We start from the raw sequence: 21,001 nt of genomic DNA, 5'->3' as shown, positions 1-21,001 counted from the left end.
ATACAGATACAAGCCACAGTGCTTCTTTAGTCCTGTTAATTCCTATTTAATTTCTAGGGACTCAAGGAAGAGGGGTGAAATTAAAACTCAAGAACAGCAGCAACTCAAGTGCATGGAAAAGGGCATCATCCAAATCGTCCCCAAAAGGAGTAGGGGACCATGGAGAAAATACGGTCAAATATCAGAGACTGACTTTGGTAAATAGGAAGTGGATACAGAAATAAATAGACTCGCGGAGAAGAGACCGTCGTGTAAAACGTTGGAGTTTGATACTTTTTTAAGGGCCCCCTCCTGATTTTTCTCTCGCCGCCCCCAACACCCGCGCTGAATGAGGAACCTTGACGGTATCCAAAAAAAGTAACACTGACGCTCTCCGCCTAGGAACCTCGGAGCCCCGGCTCTTCTGTCCTCAACATCTTGTTTCTCCGGTAACAGGAGCGCTGTGGTGCATGCACAGCTCAGAGTGCAGGACTTTGAAGTACTTCCGGTGCTTATCAGCTTCCTGCTTCCCGTTCTCTTGACAAAAGTGAAGCCTTGCGGGGCAACACGTCTCTTTTTACAGGATTTCCCCCTCCCCTTTAACGTACGCGAGAGAAGGAGATATGGTTGTGGGATGAGTGCAGGAGTCGGTTGGTAGGGTTGCCAACTTTTGAACTAGCTGCTGTAACTGTACCTTTCGCAGCCATTCGATCTGCACCTAATATCAGGTAATATTTATCACCATTCCGTGAAAAGCTTCGCCCGCCAAATCCTGCATATCGAATAGGTGGCACAGGCACAAGAGCAGGCTGCTGTTGTTGTTTTTCTAGCCGTGTGATCTTGACAAGGCCACTAGAGGGAGATGAGGGCAACCCCGGTTTTTTTGAGTAAGCGATTGCTGCTTCAGTCAGAGAGCTCGGCGGCAGAGAATCGTGGGAATGGTGATAGAGCAAAGTAATTTTGTGTCTGGTAAAATCATTGGGTTGTATGTGTAAAGCAAGGGTGTGAAATGGTTTGGGTAAACTTCCTGGAAAGAGATGGGGGGTTCTGGTAGTTAGGTGAAAAATAAAAGGGGCTCCTGCATCTTAAATCGTTGTGTAGAAGAGGAGGTTTCAGGATGTGTAGCTTTTCATGCAAGGTCACACATTTATATTATCAAAATGAACTCTGTGTTTGGATTGTTATATTGTGGTTAAATGGACATTAGATTGTTATTATAAAGTTATATTGATATGCATATTTTCTTCTGTTGTGTTGTGAACTTCTTTGGGTGTCTGTGTGGAAAACCAGCATACAAATTGAATTTAAAAAAATAAAATAGAAAATAAGTTTCTTAATGTTTTTAATGTTTGGATTAATTGCTCTGCTGAGGAGCTTGAGATTTGTTGTTTGGTAGGGTTTTAATAGTCAGAATGGTCTTTGGGGAAGTGGGAAAACAGGCAAGGATGAAGTAGTTTGGGAACAATTTTCTTGATATTAATTAGTGGTATTATGTTATGTTTCTCCTACAAGACTTAATTCTGCCACAGAGTCTTATTCCTGTATTTGTTTTGGAATAGCAACTAGTGCTATTGCTGATAACTGCATTTTGGGAAATATTACAGGAAATCAGCATGGGGAGCAACTATTTTCCCACTGGTGTTTGGTTATAAGGGAAAAGGGGATTGAGGATGATGATGTGGAGATGTTCCTCCAGCACAGTTTTTTAAAAGCTATCAGATTTTCTGATCATTTTAATAATTAATGGTGCTGTCAGAGAGGAAGTTGATATTCATACTTTTATTTCTTTAAAGAATGGAATAGCTTGGGCAGTTATGCAGCTTTGTGAAAAAGTCCACAAGAGTTACTAACCTGCAAAATGTTATGCTAGCCTTCTGGAGGCTAATAGGACAGAAAGTAGTGTTCTTCTTGTAGGATTGTTATGCCGGGTGCTAAGGAGGGGGCTTCTCTCCTCTGGCAGCCTACTTGGTTTCTATGCTGGACACAGAGGGAACGAGCACTATATCCCTCCTCTGCTAGCCAGCACACTCACCTGTATGCAGTTCCTTATATGCTTTAAATACAAGATGGGTTATGAGCGTTTCTGTTTCCAGATTAGCACCGTGGGTTATGAATCTTTGCCCTAGTGTAATGAAAAGTGCGTATGGAAATTCTGGAGAGGATGATGAAAGGCTGGTGGCCTTCAAGGAAGCATGGGTTGTTGAGTGCACCACAGAGTGGCTTGAAAAAAGGAAGGGTTACCTGGATCATATGGAAATGTATGCATAGTAAAACATATATACTCAGAGCATTCTCAATCCTCCCAGTGCCAGTTCTTATGGAGCTAAAATACTGCACCATCTATGTAGAGAGGGATGTATTAAAAGGCTCAGGGGGTATCCAAGGTGTGCAGACATAAAAATAAAAATAGGGGGGAGGGGAAACACCCCCATGAAGTCTGAGCTTGCTCAGTGGCCAAGGAATGTTGGCTTACTGTTGTGGGGAGGTGGGAGAATGGAAAACTAGGTGGTAGAGGGACCTGAATGTTATGTGCTGAACAGAAGCACTCCATACAGTTGCAGGTTCCATTTGTAATACCTAACAATCTCTTTGAATATTATATTTCATATGTTGTGGAGGAAATGGCTGTGATATAAATGAATTTGGTTAGGATTAAAGGATAGAATCCTCTGGATCTAGGACTGTCTTAACATGAGAATCGAGCAGGTGTGGATAGGTAGAAGGCTGTTGAGAGCTCACAACATTGTGACTGTAGCATGTAGAGCCGGGAAGCGGAAGCTGTGGCCCTCCAGATGTTGTTGAACTCCAACTCCCATCAGCCCCAGCAAGCATGGCCAGTGGTCAAGGTCCATGGCATTTGTAGTCCAGTAGCATCTGGAGGGCCACAGGTTCTCCACCCGAGCCTTTCCCAACCAGTGTGCCTCCAGATGTTGTTGGACCACAACTCCCAACTTTCCTGACCATTGGCAATGCTGGCTGAGGCAGATGGGAGTTGTGGTCCAACAACATCTGGAGGCACACTGGTTGGGAAAGGCAGTGTGAAATGGTTAGCTAACCTCCACTAGGTGGCAGTCATACCCCTTGCTGTGCCAGTAAACAATCAAAGAAACCACTTCCTGTGCCGGCTTATTCTGAGGTGCCTGACATTGTTAGGAGCATGCCCATGATGTAACCCCCTTTGTGAAGTGGAGCACATTTCAGTGGTGAATTTGTTGTGGCTAAGCTGCTAGACTCCAAAGACTCCAAAATAAGGAGAACTTAGGAGTTGGCACCCCTTAAAATGAAGCACATCTGGCAACCTTTGTATGGCATTAAGAGAGCCCCTGAGTTTTTAGGATGACCAGATACAAAAGAATAAAGGAGCCCTATTTGTTTAACATTGTGTAAAAAGAGGGAATTTCAGGAGCCACAACCTGCCTTGTTGGGGGGAGTGAGTAAAGCTGTAGCTGTTGAAAAGCTCTCTTCTACATGATGATTAAAGGTACAGAAGCCTGTGGCAAAATATTCTCTGAGTGGGATATGTCTCTGCCTGTGGTAGGTTTGGGAAGTGGTGAGGAGGATGGAAGGATGGAGGGGGGAAATGGATCTGAAGGTGTTAAAAGTAGGATTCTTGAATATGCACAGCTGGATCTAACAATCCACCAGCTGAGAAGGTTGGTGCAGGCTATATAACCACCCTGTGAATATTTTCTTGCCTTTTTGCCCATCTACCCCATTCCCTTTTCCTTAATTATCCCCATCTAACCAGGGGGCTCTTCTTACCTGCATCCCTATCAAACACACTCCATCAGCTTCTTTGCATCTAGCCCTGTGTTGAATCAAGCCCCGTAAACATGTTTCACTAAAACATCTCCTTGCTTGAAGATAGGGAAGAGTTGCTGGCTTCTTCCTGGATCGCCCATCGAAGCCTACATGACGCGCCATGGCAAGAACTGCACAGCGGGAGCCGTCTACACCTACCACGAAAAGAAAAAGGACACCGGTGAGAAGGGTGCTTTCAGTGGGGCTGAGACATGAAGGGCGTTGGCTGTGCTGTGGGGAGCCTTGTTCTAAGATGGCAGGCGTGGGGCTGCAGGGGAGGACCCAGGAAGCGGTGACAATCCTGAATGAAGAAGCAGCCCTGGCTGGGATTGGGGGAACAAAACTGTAAATTGGGGCTGACTAAAACCAGGATTGCTGCGGAACAGGGACGTCAAAGCAGGACTTGAATTTATGGGGGAAGGCGGAACTGGAGGGGAGGCATTAATTAAATCAACAAGCCTTCCCACTCAGCTCTCCCTTAATTGTAATCAAATTGTCCCCCTTCCCTGTAGCATTCATAAAAGTAGTAGTTAAGGAGAGTATCACGAAAGCGCAGGGCACCAGCCCTCCCTTTCACTCCTATGTAACTTGAGCACTGACCCGGGGCAAGCGTACCCAGAGGATGAAGGTCCAAACTTGGAGGCAAATCATTGGTGTGCTTGCTTATGGCCAGGTGAAAATTGGGAGCAGCTCTAGGATAGTCAAACACATTGGGGCACACCCTGTGGTGTGATATAACACCACCCAGTGTTTCACTGAAACTCAGGTGGGAATTAGACTATACAACTCCAGCCTAATCTCCTCTCTCTATCCCTGGGAGAGATTGATGGCCAGCACATATAAACTATCAGTAGGAACAAGGTGAGCCGTCCTGAGCAAGTCTCTTGACAGCCTGGGCTTTTTTGGGCAGATATTCTACCGATTGCTTTTCCTTTCTGAATTTGGATAGAGGTCCAGGACAGCCGCTTAGGTAGTCTCTTTTCGTTAATGTGGCCTTGCTGTGACCATTCCTGCCCCCTCCTCCTCAGCTGCCTCTGGATATGGGACCCAGAACGTCCGTCTGAGCAAAGATGCTGTCAAGGACTTCGACTGCTGTTGCCTCTCCCTGCAGCCCTGCAAGGATCCTGTTGTGACGTAAATATCTCGGGGGGGGCACTAGAGATTGATTAAATGGAAGAGCTGCTACACTGCTTAAACATGTGATTCTTTCATACTTCACTAATAAATCAGTGGATCTCTAAATCTGGATCCATATCATGCACACACCCAAAAGTTGCCTTCTTCATTAACTCACAGGGTTAAGTGAAATTTGTTCACTTGCTACATATGCCTGTTGAGCTAATGGTTGTTCATGTTTCTCTTTTTTTGTCCAAAATATAATACAGTATTTTCTGTCCCTTCCAGTGATAACATTCCCATTTCACAGATGACAAATTGCGGCTAAAATATATATTTGTTTACAGCTGAGCAGGAACTTGAACCCAAGCCAAGGTCTAGCATATCTCATGAACTATAATGTTCTCTCCCTCTGTAGAATGAAATCTTGGTTTGGTGAAGGTAACTGTATTTCACAATGTACTAGTTTAACGCCTGAGTTGTTTTGAGTATGCTCTGCTCTGTATTTCATAGTATTTTCTCAAAAAATTTTGAACTAAGATACACTGTTTCTAGCTGTTGACAGGATGGAGTTTTGGGGGTAATGGACGGAGCAAAAAGGATACGGCTTTTACAGGGAAGTGAGTCTGGGATAGACATTTTGGGAAGAAGAAAGGAGAAGCAACACCAAGGACTCTTAGGAAGGATGACATGGCAGCATTGGAGACCCTTAGCCCTGGCAGCGCTCTAAAGAATATTCATCCCTTTCAAACCTCTGCCAGACACAAGGATATTGTCATCCTGCTGCTTTCATCTCTTTGCCTACCCCTGAGGTAGGGAATAGGAATGTGGTGCCTTCCAGATGTTGGTATGCCACTGAACTGAGCCTTCAGTGTCATCGGCCCAGTTCTCTGGAATGTTCTGCCAACAGAGATTCAGCAGGCACCTTCTGTTTTAATTTTTAAACGCCTGCTGAAGGCCTTTCTGTTCCACCAGGCTTATGCAGGCAATTAAGAAGACAGCTTGTCGCAGTAGCTGGCCTTTGCTTTTATTGTATGTTGGTGGTTGTTTTTAACCTGTTATAAACTGCTTTGATGTTTTTAACAAAATAGTGGTGTACAAGTATATGTATAAATAAACAAATATGCTAGCTGGGGCTGATGGGAGTTGTAGTTTAACAACATCTGGAGGGTGCCATGTTGCCTACCCCTGCCTTACCTGGTCCTGCAGTTGTATGTAGACTGTGTACATACTTCTAGCTCCTAGCTGCCATAAAGAGACACTTCATTTTCTCCAGATACATGGTGACTTGGCTTGTGTTAAATGCTCTCCCATGTATATCCTGGGTCCTTTGAGGAGGGGGGTATTTAATAGTGATTCTCATCTTGCTTGTGTCTGTCTCTAGCCCTGACGGATACCTGTATGAGAAGGAAGCCATCCTAGAGTACATCTTGCACCAGAAAAGGGAGATTGCCCGACAAATGAAGGTAACAAGGGGGGGTGATTGTGTTAATATGAAGAGCGAGATTCCTGTGCTCATTCCTGCCAGCTGGGTGAGAGGGCACTGCATCAATATTCTGCAAAATGGTAGGAGGTGGCACTCAAGAGAACCAAAAGCTGATAAAATGAAATATTTGTGCCATTCAATGTGAAAACTAACCCATGCAACATGACCTAGTTGGAATCTTCTTAATTTGCTAAATTTGTATTCTCCCCTTCCTCCAAGGAGCTCAGGTTGATGCTTCTGTCTTTGTAAAAATTCACATAAAGGCTAGCCTTACATTAGCCAAGCCTAGCGCTCAGTCACACCCTTCCAGGAGAGACCCTCTCCCATGTGACCGCTTCCAGCCCAGTGCAAGGCAGCCATTGGGGGGGGCACTTAAAACATAACTGTTTCTCCAGTGCCTCTGGGAGCTACCGATGCCATCCACCTAGTGACTGAAGAAACAACTTCCAGGAAGGGTACAGAATAAAATGTAGTATTGTGGTGTTTTAATTGTTGTCCAATTTTTTTAAAAACCTAAACTGCTTGGAGAACATTTTCTGAAAGGTGGTAGTCCAAAACAACTGGAGGGCACCAGGCTGGGGTAGACTGTTCTGTACTTTCTGATATCCTCCTAATGCCTTTCTCCTCCATGTCTAATGCCTGCACGCTCGCTCTCTTCACCTTTATGACCTGTCTTTTACTTAGATCATACAGCAAGGAGTGTGCCACTTTTGTATTTTAGTACCAGCATGCACAGATGTGGAGAAGTAAAGCAGGAGTGGAGGTGGTCTCTTTGTGATGATGCTTTTTTTCACCTGCAGGCCTATGAAAAGCAGAAGAATGAGAAGAAGACAGAGATGGCAGAGCTGAGCAAGGCTGCGAAAGAGTCCAAGGTGAAGAGTTTCCTCGACAAAGAGTTGAGCATTGTGAGCAAACCTCTCAACCCCTTTGATCGCAAGGCGGGTAAGTGTGGAGGAACCAGAGGATTTGGGACAGGACTGAGTGACAATTTTTTTTTTTAAAGTGAAGAAAATGAATTATACCTTCCACCTCAGGAGTGGGGAACCTTTGGCCCTCCAGATGCTACTGAACTACAACTCCCATCAACCCTGGTCATTGGCCATGCTTCCTGGGGCTGGTGGGAGTTGTAGATCTGGAGGGTCAACGGTTGCCCACCCTGATGGAAATCTGACCAATGCATGATAGGAAGAACCCCCACTCTCCCTGTTCTGGTCCTACCTGCTGTGCAGAGATGGGGTGTTTTAGGAGCTACTACTTGGGTTTCTTTGATTTTTGGCAGTGCTCTTAAAGCATGACAGCATAACACGAGTGTCCCTGGATCAGATACCGTGGATCAGATCTCCCATTCCTGGGATCACACCTTTTTACCTTGGCTTCAGGCTCTTCCCATATCTCCACAGTTCCCCAGTTCTCAATAGCTCTCCTACTGTCAGCCTCTTTGAATATTTTTCTCGCCCCCCACAACTCTTCAAGTGTAAAATAGAACTCCTGGGGGAGATGTGGGCAGCTGCAATGAGACAGGAACGTCTCTTGAAAGCATGGAGTAAAGAGGGTTGCATGCACCTGTGTACTGCTGAGTTTTTTTGTGATGTTTAATGTGTGTGGTGGAGGTTGTAATCTTTAATGGTGATCTGGACTACTGGGGGTCAGATTCTGGGGTGCCCAAGTAAGTACTTACTGGGTCCTGTCAAAAGTTCAGCGGGGCATGCCTGCAGGTGAGTTCTGCTGCACCGCACACTACCTTCATTTTCTGCCTTGTGCTTACAAAAGCGTGGGTCTTAATAACTGCCGTGTTCTGTGGATTGCAGAAGCCTCTCAGCCTGGGCCCAGCAATGAAGACAAAGCCAAACAACTGCCCAGCTTCTGGATCCCTTCGCTGACTCCCGAGGCCAAGACCAAAGTCATTCAGAAGCCAGTGAGCTCATCTGTCATTCCCTTTCCGGGTTCCCACATTGCCATGTTTCTGACGGGATGTGCACTCTTTGGGGCATGTCTACACTATGAATTTAAACCAATTTAACTGTCATGGCTTCTACAATGCACCCTGAAAATTGAAATGCGGGTCTTGGATCTTGGGACAAAGAATTTGTAACATGCTCAGAAAACTGTATTTCTAGAGTTCTTGGGAGAAGTTGTAATTATTTAATTATGTTTACCCAGTTGCTATAATGTAGGATTAGGAAGATATCATCTTCCAGTTTAGGTTGGACTTCTCTGCGACTTGGTTTTCTTCCTTTATGGTTGTGAAGTAGAAAGGTACCAAAAATCCACCTAGTGTGTTCTGCTGCTGTGAAGCTGACGGCATAATATATATGACTCTTGAGATGTAAATCCAGTTGCTTTCAATGAGGCTTACTCCTAGGTGAGCGCATATAAGAGTGGTTAAAGTCCAGCAAATCTGGAGAGCAGTAGATCTCCCATTCCTGCTGTGTATATGGTCCTGACCTTAATCAGGAGCTGCAAAGGCTTAGACTAGATAACCTGGACTCTCAAAGGTATCCAGGAAGCGCAACCCAATCCCAGTGAAAAAAGCTGGAAATTTTCTCATAGTGGAACACTTTGCAGCTACACTTTTTCACAAATATGTTCATTTCTAAAACTACATTATTTCCTAAAATTCATTTGTTATATAATGGAAGCAATTCTAGTCAAACTGGGCAGTTTCAAAATTAGAATTAACTTTTTTCATAGCTGTTTGGAAATTGGTATGTCAACAGTTTTCAGTGCAATCATTTTTGAGAAAGTATGCGTTATTGAGTTGCCGTGTCTTAAAAGTATTCTAATAAGGAAAAATTCCAACTAAAGCTTTGAACTTGTTTAAACATTTGAACCACATTGAGTGTACCTTATTGATTCCCCCCCCATCAATTATTCCCATTCAAGTACTTTTGGCTACTGGGGGGGAAAAGAGATACAGTGCATACTTTTTTTTTTAAGTGTTTACTAAAGTCAAATGAAGTTGCAATAAGTTGCTCTTGTCATTCCAGGACAAGTGTGTGTACTGTCCCATGAGTAGAAAACCTCTGAAGCTGAAGGACCTGATCCCAGTGCACTTCACCCCAGTGGATCCTAGTGTGGATCGTGTAGGGCTGATCAACCGGCAGGACCGCTACATGTGTGCCGTCACACGAGACATGCTTGGAAACTCTGTCCCTTGTGCTGTTCTCCGTCCGTCGTGAGTGATGGGATGGGGCATTTCTGGACTGAGGAATGGAGGCCTTTAGAATGCTAGATAGGAGATGGTGTCATCCTGGTTGTAGATAGCAAGGTGTGGGCATCCACACTTTGTACATAGCAACATATGTGTATCCTTTTTCTCCCAAGGGGCTCTGTTGTGACTCTAGAGTGCGTGGAAAAACTCATCAAGAAGGACATGGTTGATCCAGTGAACGGGGAGAAGTTGACTGACAAGGACATCATTGTTCTGCAGCGGGTGAGAGTGATTGTCTAGCTTCTTTCTTCTGCAATCCTTCATAGGCTCACAGTGCTGTATGCAAAGTGCTGAGGCATTGCTAATGCAGGATTCCTTTGCCTCCTGAGAAACAAATTCCATCTTTATTTGTCATTCAGGGCATCCCAGGAGAAGGCATTCCATGATGCAGCTATCTAGCTATGCAACAGGAATTGCTTCTGTCCCCCAAGGCCTGTGCCATGCATTTAGAGATACATTCTAGGGATTATCAATTTACCTAAGTTTCCTTCAGCATTTACTAATCTCTTTAGTAATGTTGGCATGTTATCCTCACAGGATAACCCCCTGAATTTAACTTAACTAGCTTCACACAGCACCATCAATTTGCTTCACTGTTATTGGTTTACAGTGTAAACAATGTTCAAGATGTTCTCTACAATCCATATCCAGGAGAAGGGCTCTGAATAATTATGGGCTTGTGAACTAGTTTAAAAACACACAGAGAGATATGAAGTGCCAACAGTAGCATGGTCTTGTTGCTACTGAATTTGTAAAACTTGGCAGTACTAGCCATTTCTGTCCTGAGGATAGCCAGAGATTAGTAGACTTTAAGTTAAAATGGCCTTATAGGCCTCTTCTAACCCTATGATTCTATGAAAATTCTCTACATTCCCTTGTGTGCCAATGAGCGTGATACAAAAAGAAAGGGTTGCATCCAGTGCTACTCTTAGCTGAAGTGGTATTGAAATTAATAGACACAGCTAACATAGGTCTATTCATTTCAGTGGGTCTACTCTGAGTACTGTGGCTGCAACCCAAAGCCTTGAGGATCCATGAAACTCTGAATGCCACATTCCCCACTCATAAGGCTTGAAGCCATGTTGAACTGTTGTAATGTGTTTATCTTGGGCAGCTGCAAAACATCTCTTGCAGGTAGCTTTTGACACAGAGGCAGAATAGCTCCACTTGTTTGCTGGTTGTACCTGCTTAGAGCCTGTCATATTTTGCCCCTCATGCAACAAAAGACACACCAAGTTTTCATTGCAAGGTGCCAGTGAGGCATCTGTGAGTACAGACACAAGTGGAAAGGCAATTTTAATTGGGAAAGGACAGATTCAGTGCAGAGATATCAGAGGGGCTCCCAACACCCTCAAAGTGCCACAAGGAAACAAAAAGCTGTTGGGGGGGGATTGGTGGTTGTCTGTTGCTCTCTTCAGCATCACCAGTTTGTCAACATCACTAGAATTAAAAAATAGAAAATCTAATCAAGGACTGTCAGTTGCTTTGAAGACTGTAAAGTCTGTATATGTAGTATTCAGAGGATGGTGGAGTGTACAAATTAGGGTGTCATCTCCACATGTAAGCATATCAGTGTCTAAACCGGCCTTCCCCAACCTGGTGCCTTCCAAATGCTGTGGACTACAACTCTGATAATTCCTGACCTGGCCATGCTAGCTGGGGCTGATGTGAGTTAGAGGCCTACAATATCTGGAGGGCATCAGGTTGGAGAAACAGCCAACCTGAATAAAACAGTCATGAAATACCGAAATAAGAAGTGGAAGTTATCTATTCTGTAGGCAAGCCCCCACCCTGATAAAACACATCTTCCAGCTGGGTATACCTGGCTAAGACACTTGGAGCAGAAGTAGGCATTGTCACAACATACAAGTATTCCAAAAGTGATACTTGCTGAAGTAATGCATGGAGGCCACACATTTTCCTCTGCTGTTTGCCTCCAGCAAGCACCCTCCTTCCAGTTGGATTTATTTCTGGTGCTAGACCGTAGCTTGTGGGGGAGGCAGAAATATCTGGAGGTTATAAGGGAGAAGGGTTAATCATTCCCCTCCTGGCTGCTGATGTCCCTTTGAAAATGCACCTCTCTTGCATTAGCGTTACAATGCAAATCCGGGATTAGGAATACCTTGTTTTGCTTTATCAGTCTGGGATTAGGAACCAGGGCATGCTACACAACTTTAAATGGGACTTGAGTTCCAGAACTTCTCACATTGTCAGATAAGCATTGAAGCTCTACAAGTACCATATGCAAGGCAAGGCAAGCCCTGGGGTTAGAGCTGTTGCCATCCATCCTTGTCTTTTCATCTTCCAGGGTGGCACAGGATTTTCAGGGTCAGGTGTGGAGCTGGAGGCCAAGAAGTCCCGTCCTGTTATGCAAGCTTAACATGTTCGTGCAACTGTCTTGGCAGAGGAGAGGAACAACTGATAGGCCATTCTGGGCTGGCCAGCGTGTGCTACCCAAAAACATCAAACATTGCACATGAGTCTTCTGTAACTTTGTAAATAAAAGCTGTTTTGTTTTGGGGAAGAAAGAATGTCAAGATTAAGTTGGGAAGTGATTGGGAGAGCCCCATCGACTAGCCTCCCATTGTGCTATAGGTTGTGGGGGTGGGGATTGGTGATGGGTAGAGATTTAAAACAAAAAAGGGGAATGCATGCCAGGAAGTCCAGTATGTATGTTTCTGGCTGAGTGAACATGGAAAGTATTTGTAACACAAAAAATCCCCTTTATATGGCAAGCTATGGTCAAAGTCCAGCTGTATCAGTAGCTTCCCTACATATTTCTTAAAGCGCCTAAAGAAAGCTACTGAGGGCTGTGAGGCGTCCTTCCCTGGCTCTCCCTGTCAGGTTCCTACCTGCGCGTGGCTACTGCCTGTCACTAGGCACCACCAGGGACTCCACCAGTCCGGACTGTCCTTTTTTATTGTTTCTCTCCCCGCTCTAGCACAGATCTCAACAGATCCCCCTGCTAAGCAACCACCAGTCACGTCCTAATACTAGTATTCCCAGAGACTCTGAATACTGGTATTGTTATTCTCTTCACCGCTGCCAACATTTGTTACAGTTTCCCTTCAGCCTTGGTCATTACCTTACTCTCCCTTCTGGTCTGTGAAACCCCAGCCAAGGATCAGGCCTTTGGTAAACCAAATTAAGTATTTATTAAAGATAACAAAGCTAACAAGATTAACAAGATTTCTTCTTAAGGCACATAAGCATATGGTTTTACTCAATACTAATCCGAACTCCACCTCCCTCCTTCTCTTTCCCTCTCCTGGCAAACCACTCTCTCAACCCCACCAAACAACCCACTCTTTCTCTTTTCCCCCCAGATTCCACTCTCACTCTTCCTTTTATACGTTCAGCCATTTTAAACACTCAGCCAATCATCTAGCATTCTACTGCCCATTCACTCCCCCTCCTCTTTCACTCTACTTACCATGTATCTTCTAAACAACCAACACTTACCATATATACATTAATATAGGAACATCACAAGGGCTCCTCCAGAAGAACTCAGCATTCAACCTGATTTGCTATGCATAAAGCTTATGCAGTGGTTAGACTACATCTGGTCTTTATTGAGCATTTGTTCAGCCTGATTTACTAGGTGTTTATATGACCATGAACATTCGTTCCAATTTGCTTGCACAGGGTTTAATGGGAACACCAGTAATCATTCATCTCCTGCTTTTCAGTGCATTTCCCTGTCACTTTCTTAACCACAAAAAAGTCATTTATTTTTTTAAGTGGATTTGTTGTGTTAGGATGACTGAGTGCTTTAATCCACTTTCATACTTCTGAGCAAACATGCCCGGAGTTGGGGTGCAAGTTGGCATTTGCTGACTTTTGGTAGTTGGTCTGCATTTTACCGTTGACAAGAATGGGTATACGTTTGGCCAAAATAAAATCCACCAGAACTAGTGGTCAAAACCAATGAAAGGGGAGTTATGAATGCAAGAACAGGGAGACTGTCTGTGCCATGCTAGACATGTCCAGTTGGGCATAAGCCTCAAGTTCAACAGGCTTACTCCCAGGGAAGTGGGTTTTGGATTACAGGTTTTGTACAACTGCAAAGCCATGGTGAACAGTTCCAATCAACCTCCTCCAGCTTGAATTGGGATGGGGATAAGGAAATCTACCCTTGCCAGAAAGTACTTGGCCTGCCCATCATGTTCTAAATCTAACTAATAAGGATGCTAGATGGAGCAAGCAGCAAGATCTGCCTCTTGTCAGCAATTCTCTCTCCCCCCTTTCTGTCTCCTCTCTCTAGAGAATTGCTTCACTTTTGCTGGCTACTCCTGCAGCTCCCAGATGGAAAAGAGATTCTGTGGTTGCAGAACTTGATCCTCTTCCATCCCTTGTCCAAGAGCAGAGAAAAACAGCCCCCCAAGATTCCTAGAGCTGCAGTAGTTGGTGCTATATTAAACATGGCATTGTCCTTTGGCTATGGAATATCCCATTGCCTGCAGGGGAAGGATGGTTTTGGAGCATGAATGTGGATAGTTGCGCCTTTTGAGAACTTTAGGCATGTTTGGTTGAAATGGGGGTGGCATGCCTGCCGTTCCCTCTGCTAAACAACCCTAGCCATGTTATCTCTCTGAGCATCAATTCTAAGAGGGGAAGCACATTGTCCTGCTGAGCTCCCTGGTCTTTTCTCCTCTTGAAAAATAGGGTCAAGGTAATTCTGGAGCTTATGCTCCTCTCAGGTAAATGACCACCATCAAGTCTTGCTTCCTTCTGAAAAGTCTCCCACATATTGGCTCAGAATGTATAGCAAGGGTAAAGGGAAACATCTTTTATCTTACACACATCTCTAGGAGGCAAAGAGCCTTTCTGTTGAATTAGTATTAGCCTTGTTTTCTGTCCTCTACCTTGCTGTTTGCTCTTTTAAGTCTATTCTGTACCACAAACATATCAAAGGGGGTGGGAAATAGTTTTATTAATAATGCAGTGTTACAGCGATGAGGTCAAAGCTCTTGGTGGGCCTGCAGCCACTTGATTGTTTCTTCATATTCTTTGGTGCTGTCAATACTTTCCCGAAGACTCTCTACCAACTCTTCCTGTGAAAGCCTGCCATCCTGGAGAGGAACAGAGAGGAACTACAAGCTCACAGGAGCAATGTTTGTCCAAGTAACGGGCTAACTACATGTCACATACACACACATACCTATCTGAGAGGAAGTGCATGTCTTGAGATCCACAGCAATAAATGCAATACTAGCCCTTGTAGAATAGACAAGGCTGTGGCAGAATGGTGTGTGAGTGAGGTGTTTTAAGCTGCCGCTGCTTGTAACTCCTTTGGAGTGTAAGACACCTTTATAGTTTAGGAAGCTTCACAGTGTTTTGGAAAGATGGGAGGGTGTAGGTGAGCAAGAATGAAGCATAAAGAAAACCACCCAGGTATGCCAGCTACCCCTAGCTTCTCGGAACGCTTATGCAGGCCCTCATACCAATAAATATGAACACAATTCTTTTCTGGAGTGTGCTACCCCCCACCCCCACCAAAGGAGGATGCTCTAATGTACATTCTCCTCCTGTTCTGATCACAGCTCATCATGATCCTTTGTCAAGTCTTCGCCATAGTTGGTGACCTGGCTCCCCACAAACATGTTCCAATTGTCCAAAATCTCTTGCTTGGTTATTTTGTCATCCTGCAACGGGGAGGGGAGGTGGAGGAGAGGGGGGGGGAAAGGGAGGCAAGCAGAGTAGTACAGAATTACAACCCAATTAACATCCCAAATAATTATTCTGAACTCCCCCCTTAAATTGTGTTTACCTTGTTAGTCAATTACATGTAATTGGAATCATTTGTGTTTACCTATTCAAGAAGTGAAGGAAGGAAAAACTAGGAATGCCTCCTCAAAGAGTTAAGAGCACCTGATAACAACACACCTCCATTCAACAACTCATAAAAAGGGTTGTTTAAAACTTACGTTCTGCCTTTCCCCCATTAAGAGATTTATGTGTGTATATATTAGGAATGAGGATCCTGTGAGTTCAACGGGACTTAATCCTAGGTAAATGTATCTCTCAGGGAATGGGGAATGTGTAGTCCTCCAGAAGCTGCTAGACTGCAACTCCGATCAGCACAGGCAGTGGTCAGGGATGGTGGAATCTGCAATCCAACAACATCTGGAAGGCCAAAGATTCTCCGTTCCCAGTGAACAGGACTGCAGTTTAGGCTCTTAGTTACGGAATTTTGCTGCTCCCAATATGTAGTGACGGCCACCAACTTGGGCCGCTTTAAAAGGGGTTTAGATAAATTCAAAGATAAGACTACCAATGGCTACTAGTCCTGACAGATATACCAGTTGCTGGGATCAAGACCAGGAGAGTGCTACAGGCGCTCATGTCTTGCTTGTAGGCTTCCCATAGGCACCTGGTAGGCCAGAACAGAAGGCTTTTTGTCTCATTTTGCAGGGCTTTATGTTCTTGGGCTGTAATCCTATACCCACTCACCAGGATGTAAGTTCCATTGAATGCAATGGGACTTACTTCTGAGTAGGCATGTGTAGGATTGCATGAGCGATGGACTACTATTTTATTCTAGGAAAAGAATTGGGGGGGTGTCTAATGGATGCTAATGAGGTTACTTGCAAGCTTTTCCCCTGCTCTCCTACTGCTTTATTTAATGGACAATAGGGAGATAACCTTAGCACGTTGTGCCACCTACAGGCCACAGCCTTGGACAAGAAACAGGCAGATTACACTTCCTCCTAAATCCTTAATGTTCTGCCTTAACTCTTAAAAAAACAGGGCTACACTTAATTGCATTCCTTTTGCTGTACTGGATGGCCATTTTGGGGGTGTACTTGATATAATGAACTGCTCTGCCCCGGTGGGGCTGGAGCAACAGAAACATTAACACATGCTCTTTTTGTATGCAACTTTTACAAAGAAGAGTAAAATAGATTCACTCCCATCCTATTAAAACAGCCAGGAAAGACTTCTGAACAGTAGTTGGCCAACATGAACCAAATAACGGTTCATCGGTCGACATTAACCAAATAATGAAAACAGATGCTAGATTTCTCATTTTTACAAAGGCTTGTAAAGGGATTTTCTTAATTTAAAAGTATCTTGCCTTGTTTTGATCTTAATTTATATGAAATGCCGTATATTTTAACTCCTGTGTAGAGTCAGAAATTGCATGATTTTGATTTGTTTTTGCGAGGTCTGAGACTCTATAATAAAATTTCTATTTTATTTTAAAAGTGGGAGAAAATCATTTGCTTCCCATCAAGAAATACTACAACTCCAATGGCAAGAAAGCCATTGGGGACCCTGCTGTCTACTGTTCCTCAGGCAAAAGATAGGAAGCTTTCAGCAGAGGACACTAAAAAGGTCTTTCCAAAGCAAAGTCAGTGTTAACATTAATGAGCTCATTTGATGGGCAAATTGAAAATCTTCCTTCTTAAGATGAAATCTGTTTCTTGTCTGACATTGGGGGACTGAAAAGAATATCAAAGGCAAGACCAAGCTTTGTTGATCTAGATTTCTTTTATCCCAGAAACTGGAATTTTTTATAGCCTTGTGTTACTTACTGGGATGTTCAAGTAGGTAAGCTTTTCCCCATTAGTTAAAAACTGAGCCAGACCTGCACCCTTAAATAGGGTTTGATTGTGTTCTTTCCCCCAGTCCTAGCCCATTAGTGCTGACTTTCCAGAGACTGGGAATATATCCTATGGTTGCTTAGCAACTGCAGCCCAGTTTCCATCTTTCACAGACCCAGAAAAACAGCCTCTGGTTTCAGGCAGGATGGCTATGACAAGCAGCAGCAGCAAGAGGTCTGGCTGGGCTGGGGTCAGCAGTGATGAGGTACCACCCACCCTCAGAATGGTTGGTAGGGCATCCCTTCATTCAGAGGAGAAAGTACAGGAATGGCAGCTCCAGCTGTCCGACCCCTGATTCTGTTTTTATGTAAAAAATGCAACTACAGGGAAGGGAAATGTAGAGTTGGGAAGTGCCGGGTGAGTGGTGCTTAATCCTTTTCCTATGTACCATTTCTCTGTTTCTGTTCACCCCCATCAAGTGTGTTCCCTCCCTGTAGGATTCTAAAGGTGAGTATATACAGAGAACCTTAACAGGAAGTGAACACAATTTGAAACAGAGAAATGGCTGGTGGGGAAAGGATTAAGCATCCCTCCACTGCCACTTTTCCACTCTGTATTCCCTTCTGCCAAAAATCTTTTTCGTATATATGTATATATTATATTAGGGGAGAAAAGTCCTAATAGAATATATGAAAACTCAGGGCTATCAGAGAGGCTCAAAGCCCGTCAACTCAGTTTGGCTAGGAGATTTAGAAAGATCAGTACTAGAGGATTTAAAAACTTCAAATCGCGTTAGCCGCACATATATCCCAGCCTCACCATTCTAATGTCTCATTGCAGCCAATTCTGCCTGCAAGACACCCATGACTCTTTTTGTTTCTCTACTAAGAACCCCCTAAAACATCATCCTAACCCTTTCCCCCCCGGTTCTTTTCCCAGTTTCCAGCTGCGCCTCCTTCTCCTTGCCCAATTCTACCCTCACCTTATCCTTGTCCGACTCATGGAAAAGATGCTTTGACTCCACCTCGGCATGGTCATAGTCTGGTGGCAGGATCCACTGCCCAATCTCCTCCCGATCCATTTTCCCATCTTTGTTGAGGTCCCGGAAATCCAAGAACTGTTGTCGCTCCGTCTTCACCCACTCGGGTTCGGGCTCCCCTGTTTCAGGACTATACATGTCACCTGGTCAGAAGACAGAAGACAGCAAGTCTGATGTAGTAGTTAAGAGTGTCATACAGGGACCTGGGAGACCAGGGTTCAAATCCTTACTTGGCTTGCTGGGTGACCTTGGGCCAGTCACCAACTCTCAGCCTAACCTACTTCGCAGGCTTGTTATGAGGATAAAAAAGAGAGAGAGGAGATCCATGTATGCCATCTTGAGCTCCTTGGGAGGAAAGGTAGGACATAAATGTAGTAGTAGTAGTAGTAGTAAATCAGTAAGTGAGATATTTTTAAAAGGAATGTCCCCTCCCTGCCATTATCTGGGAAGACCAAAGTAATGCCCTCACTGGTTCTCTCTCTCCAAGTCAACCCAGACCTTCCTCCCCCCCCCCAAAAAAAGCTTGCAACTCAGTACAGTGTCAAGAGAAACAAATGAGTCAGGCGAGAGAGGCGAAAGGGTTTAGCAATGACTTTGGACAACAATGGCACTGTTTTAACAGCATAGATGAACACGGAGGATAGCCTTTTACCACCAACAAACGCATGGTGTGATTTGGAAGGATTAACAAAGGGCCAAGTCTTGATGTATCAGCTAAGATGCTGTTTTTCAAACTTGAGTCCTCAGATGTTCTTGGACAACTCCCATCATCCCTAGCCAGCTTAGCCACTGGTCAAGGGATCATGGAAGCTGTAGTCCAGTAACATCTGGGGATCCAAAGCTGAAGAACACTGAGCTAAAATATGTGTTGTAACAACTTTGGTTCTTGTGTGTGTGTGTTTTACTATAGGCTCCTCCAGATGACCTGTCTATTCAGGATTCATCCTGATTTCTTTGCATAATGCTTACACAGTGGTTAGACTATACCTAGTCTTTACTGAGCAATTCCTCTTATTTTACAGGAAAGTTATATAACAATGAGCATTCATCCTGATTTGCTTGTGGAGTGTTTCTACATGTCTTCCCATTAATCATTTGTTCATCCTACACTTTTCAATGGAAAATGTTGGGGTTTTTTTAAATGGGGATTTGTTGTGCTTAGGATAAAAGAGCCCTTGAATTCATTTTAAAGGCAAAAACTTAAAGTCCCAGTATTGGATCCCTCCTGCAAAATACGGACAGTCTGGCAGCACCCTATGTTGTTATTCTTGTTTTATATGATGATGATGATGATAACAGCAGCTTGCAACTTTGCCCGAAGAGCTGGGCACTTCCCAGGAGGAATCAAATTAGACTGGTGAGCGAGCAAACAAATGTCATGCATGCACAACCCTTCTTCCTTACCAAGATATTCATCTACTTCGACAAAGCCATCCCCATTCTTGTCTATGTCCTCAATCGTTTCCTGGGGGGGAAAAAAGGAAGGCAGCTAGCAAGAGTGATAGCATTGTGATAAAAGGAGATGCATTCTCCTCCCTACAGAGACTTGTGAACAGAGGACATCAGGGCCTTGCCAGACTCAAGAGCTATGAAAAGTAGAGACTGTTTATTATTTGCTCCATCTAGTTCAGTATTATCTACTCTCACTGACAGCACTTCTCCAGGGTCTCTGACAGGCCTTTCCTGGTAATGACCAGGTCTGAACCTGGGAGCTTCTGCATGCAAAGCAAGTACTCTACCACTGAGCTACAACGTCTTTCCCCCTGTGTTAGCTGCCCACCCTGCAGGAAGCTGTGCAGTGGGGAGAAGGCTCTTGCAAAGGTACAACTTGTTGAGGACAGGAGAAAACAGAGGTTTTGGTTGGATGCTAGCAAAAAGGAATGACACAAAATGGCTGCCACCCTGCAGCATTTGACATTCTGGGTACTGGCATGAGTTCTCCTTTTGAATCTGCACAGCCATTGCTTCCTCATATTGTCTACACATCCAGCAAAATGAGGCGATAAGAGATACCACCACTTCAGACAGTTGGGGGGACATTTTAATTCTCCTCTAATCTTTTTTTTTTAATGCTTCAAATTTTAAAAAGCACAACCACAAAGCAAAACTGTTACACATTTGAGGAAAGTCTTGTTTTTTTAACTCTGGTGTGGGTAACCTTTGTCCCCCCCCCATTTTATTAATTTTCAAAAGGAAAAAAAAGTCATACATCCATTAAGCGGTAAACAACATATATATAAAATAAGATTTCCTGCTCTCAAATATACAAGCAAATAATCAGTTGTTATTAGTTGGTCACCTTTATAGATTCCATAAATTTTGGAACGCCTTGGGAATCTTGTATTTATTGTCTGCTATATTCGTATATGTAATAAAGCTCCCTCACTCTGCCTCAGGTTTTTACATTCCTATCTTTTCGCCATCCTTAACGTCTGTGACAATTTCTCTATTACGGTCAATTGCCAGACTTTACTATACCACAATGAATTAGATATACCTTTCAGATCCTTCCAAAATCGTGCTATTACTAACCTGGTTGCAACTAAAAGAAACCTAATCAATTGTTTATCCTTCAGGGTCTGCTTTCCATTCAAGAATAGATTTAACAGGGCTAATTCTGGGGTTTTATGTATTACCTGCTTTGTAATTTTTTCTATTTCTGTGAACACCAAGTCCCAAAATTCAGCCACCTTAACATATGTCCACCACATGTGGGGGAAAGAACCTTTCTCTGAGCATCCTCTCCAGCATAGAAAGGAGATGGTTTTATTAATATGCAACAATTTGACCGGGGTAAGATACCATTTTTGCACCATTTT

The 21,001-nt window shown here is 44.0% G+C and overlaps 2 protein-coding genes across 5 annotated transcripts in view; one reads left to right on the top strand and one right to left on the bottom strand.

Annotated features, from left to right (window-relative positions):
• The first annotated feature begins 441 nt into the window (after positions 1-441).
• Positions 442-15,258, top strand: NOSIP (nitric oxide synthase interacting protein). Of its 3 annotated transcripts, none has more exons than XM_061588104.1 (9): positions 442-707; positions 3,848-3,961; positions 4,809-4,914; positions 6,281-6,362; positions 7,183-7,324; positions 8,191-8,297; positions 9,370-9,557; positions 9,707-9,815; positions 11,902-15,258. In XM_061588104.1, exons 2-9 carry the CDS (start codon positions 3,892-3,894, stop codon positions 11,971-11,973), a joined length of 876 nt encoding a protein of 291 aa, XP_061444088.1. In that variant the 5' UTR covers positions 442-707; positions 3,848-3,891; the 3' UTR covers positions 11,974-15,258. The 3 variants fall into 3 exon arrangements, with proteins under 3 accessions (XP_061444088.1, XP_061444087.1, XP_061444089.1); XM_061588103.1 differs by having other exon boundaries at positions 3,844-3,961; XM_061588105.1 differs by lacking the exon at positions 442-707 and adding an exon at positions 914-933 and having other exon boundaries at positions 3,844-3,961.
• RCN3 (reticulocalbin 3) overlaps positions 14,505-21,001 on the bottom strand; it is a 19,025-nt gene continuing 12,528 nt past the window's right edge. Inside the window, exons 5-7 of one of the 2 annotated variants that reach the window (XM_061588102.1) lie at positions 19,587-19,647; positions 18,126-18,325; positions 14,505-15,241 (exon numbers count right to left, since the gene is read on the bottom strand). In XM_061588102.1, the coding sequence (XP_061444086.1) occupies positions 15,134-15,241; positions 18,126-18,325; positions 19,587-19,647 (369 nt within the window). In that variant the 3' untranslated portion in view covers positions 14,505-15,133. The remainder of the gene's footprint in view (positions 15,242-18,125; positions 18,326-19,586; positions 19,648-21,001) is intronic. The other variant, XM_061588101.1, reaches the window with a different exon arrangement.

This window comes from Rhineura floridana, chromosome 11 (assembly GCF_030035675.1).
Source record: "Rhineura floridana isolate rRhiFlo1 chromosome 11, rRhiFlo1.hap2, whole genome shotgun sequence".
NCBI classification, from domain to species: domain Eukaryota; kingdom Metazoa; phylum Chordata; class Lepidosauria; order Squamata; family Rhineuridae; genus Rhineura; species Rhineura floridana.
The sequence above is the reverse complement of the archived record's forward strand: the minus strand, read 5'-3'. Positions and strand labels throughout refer to the sequence as shown.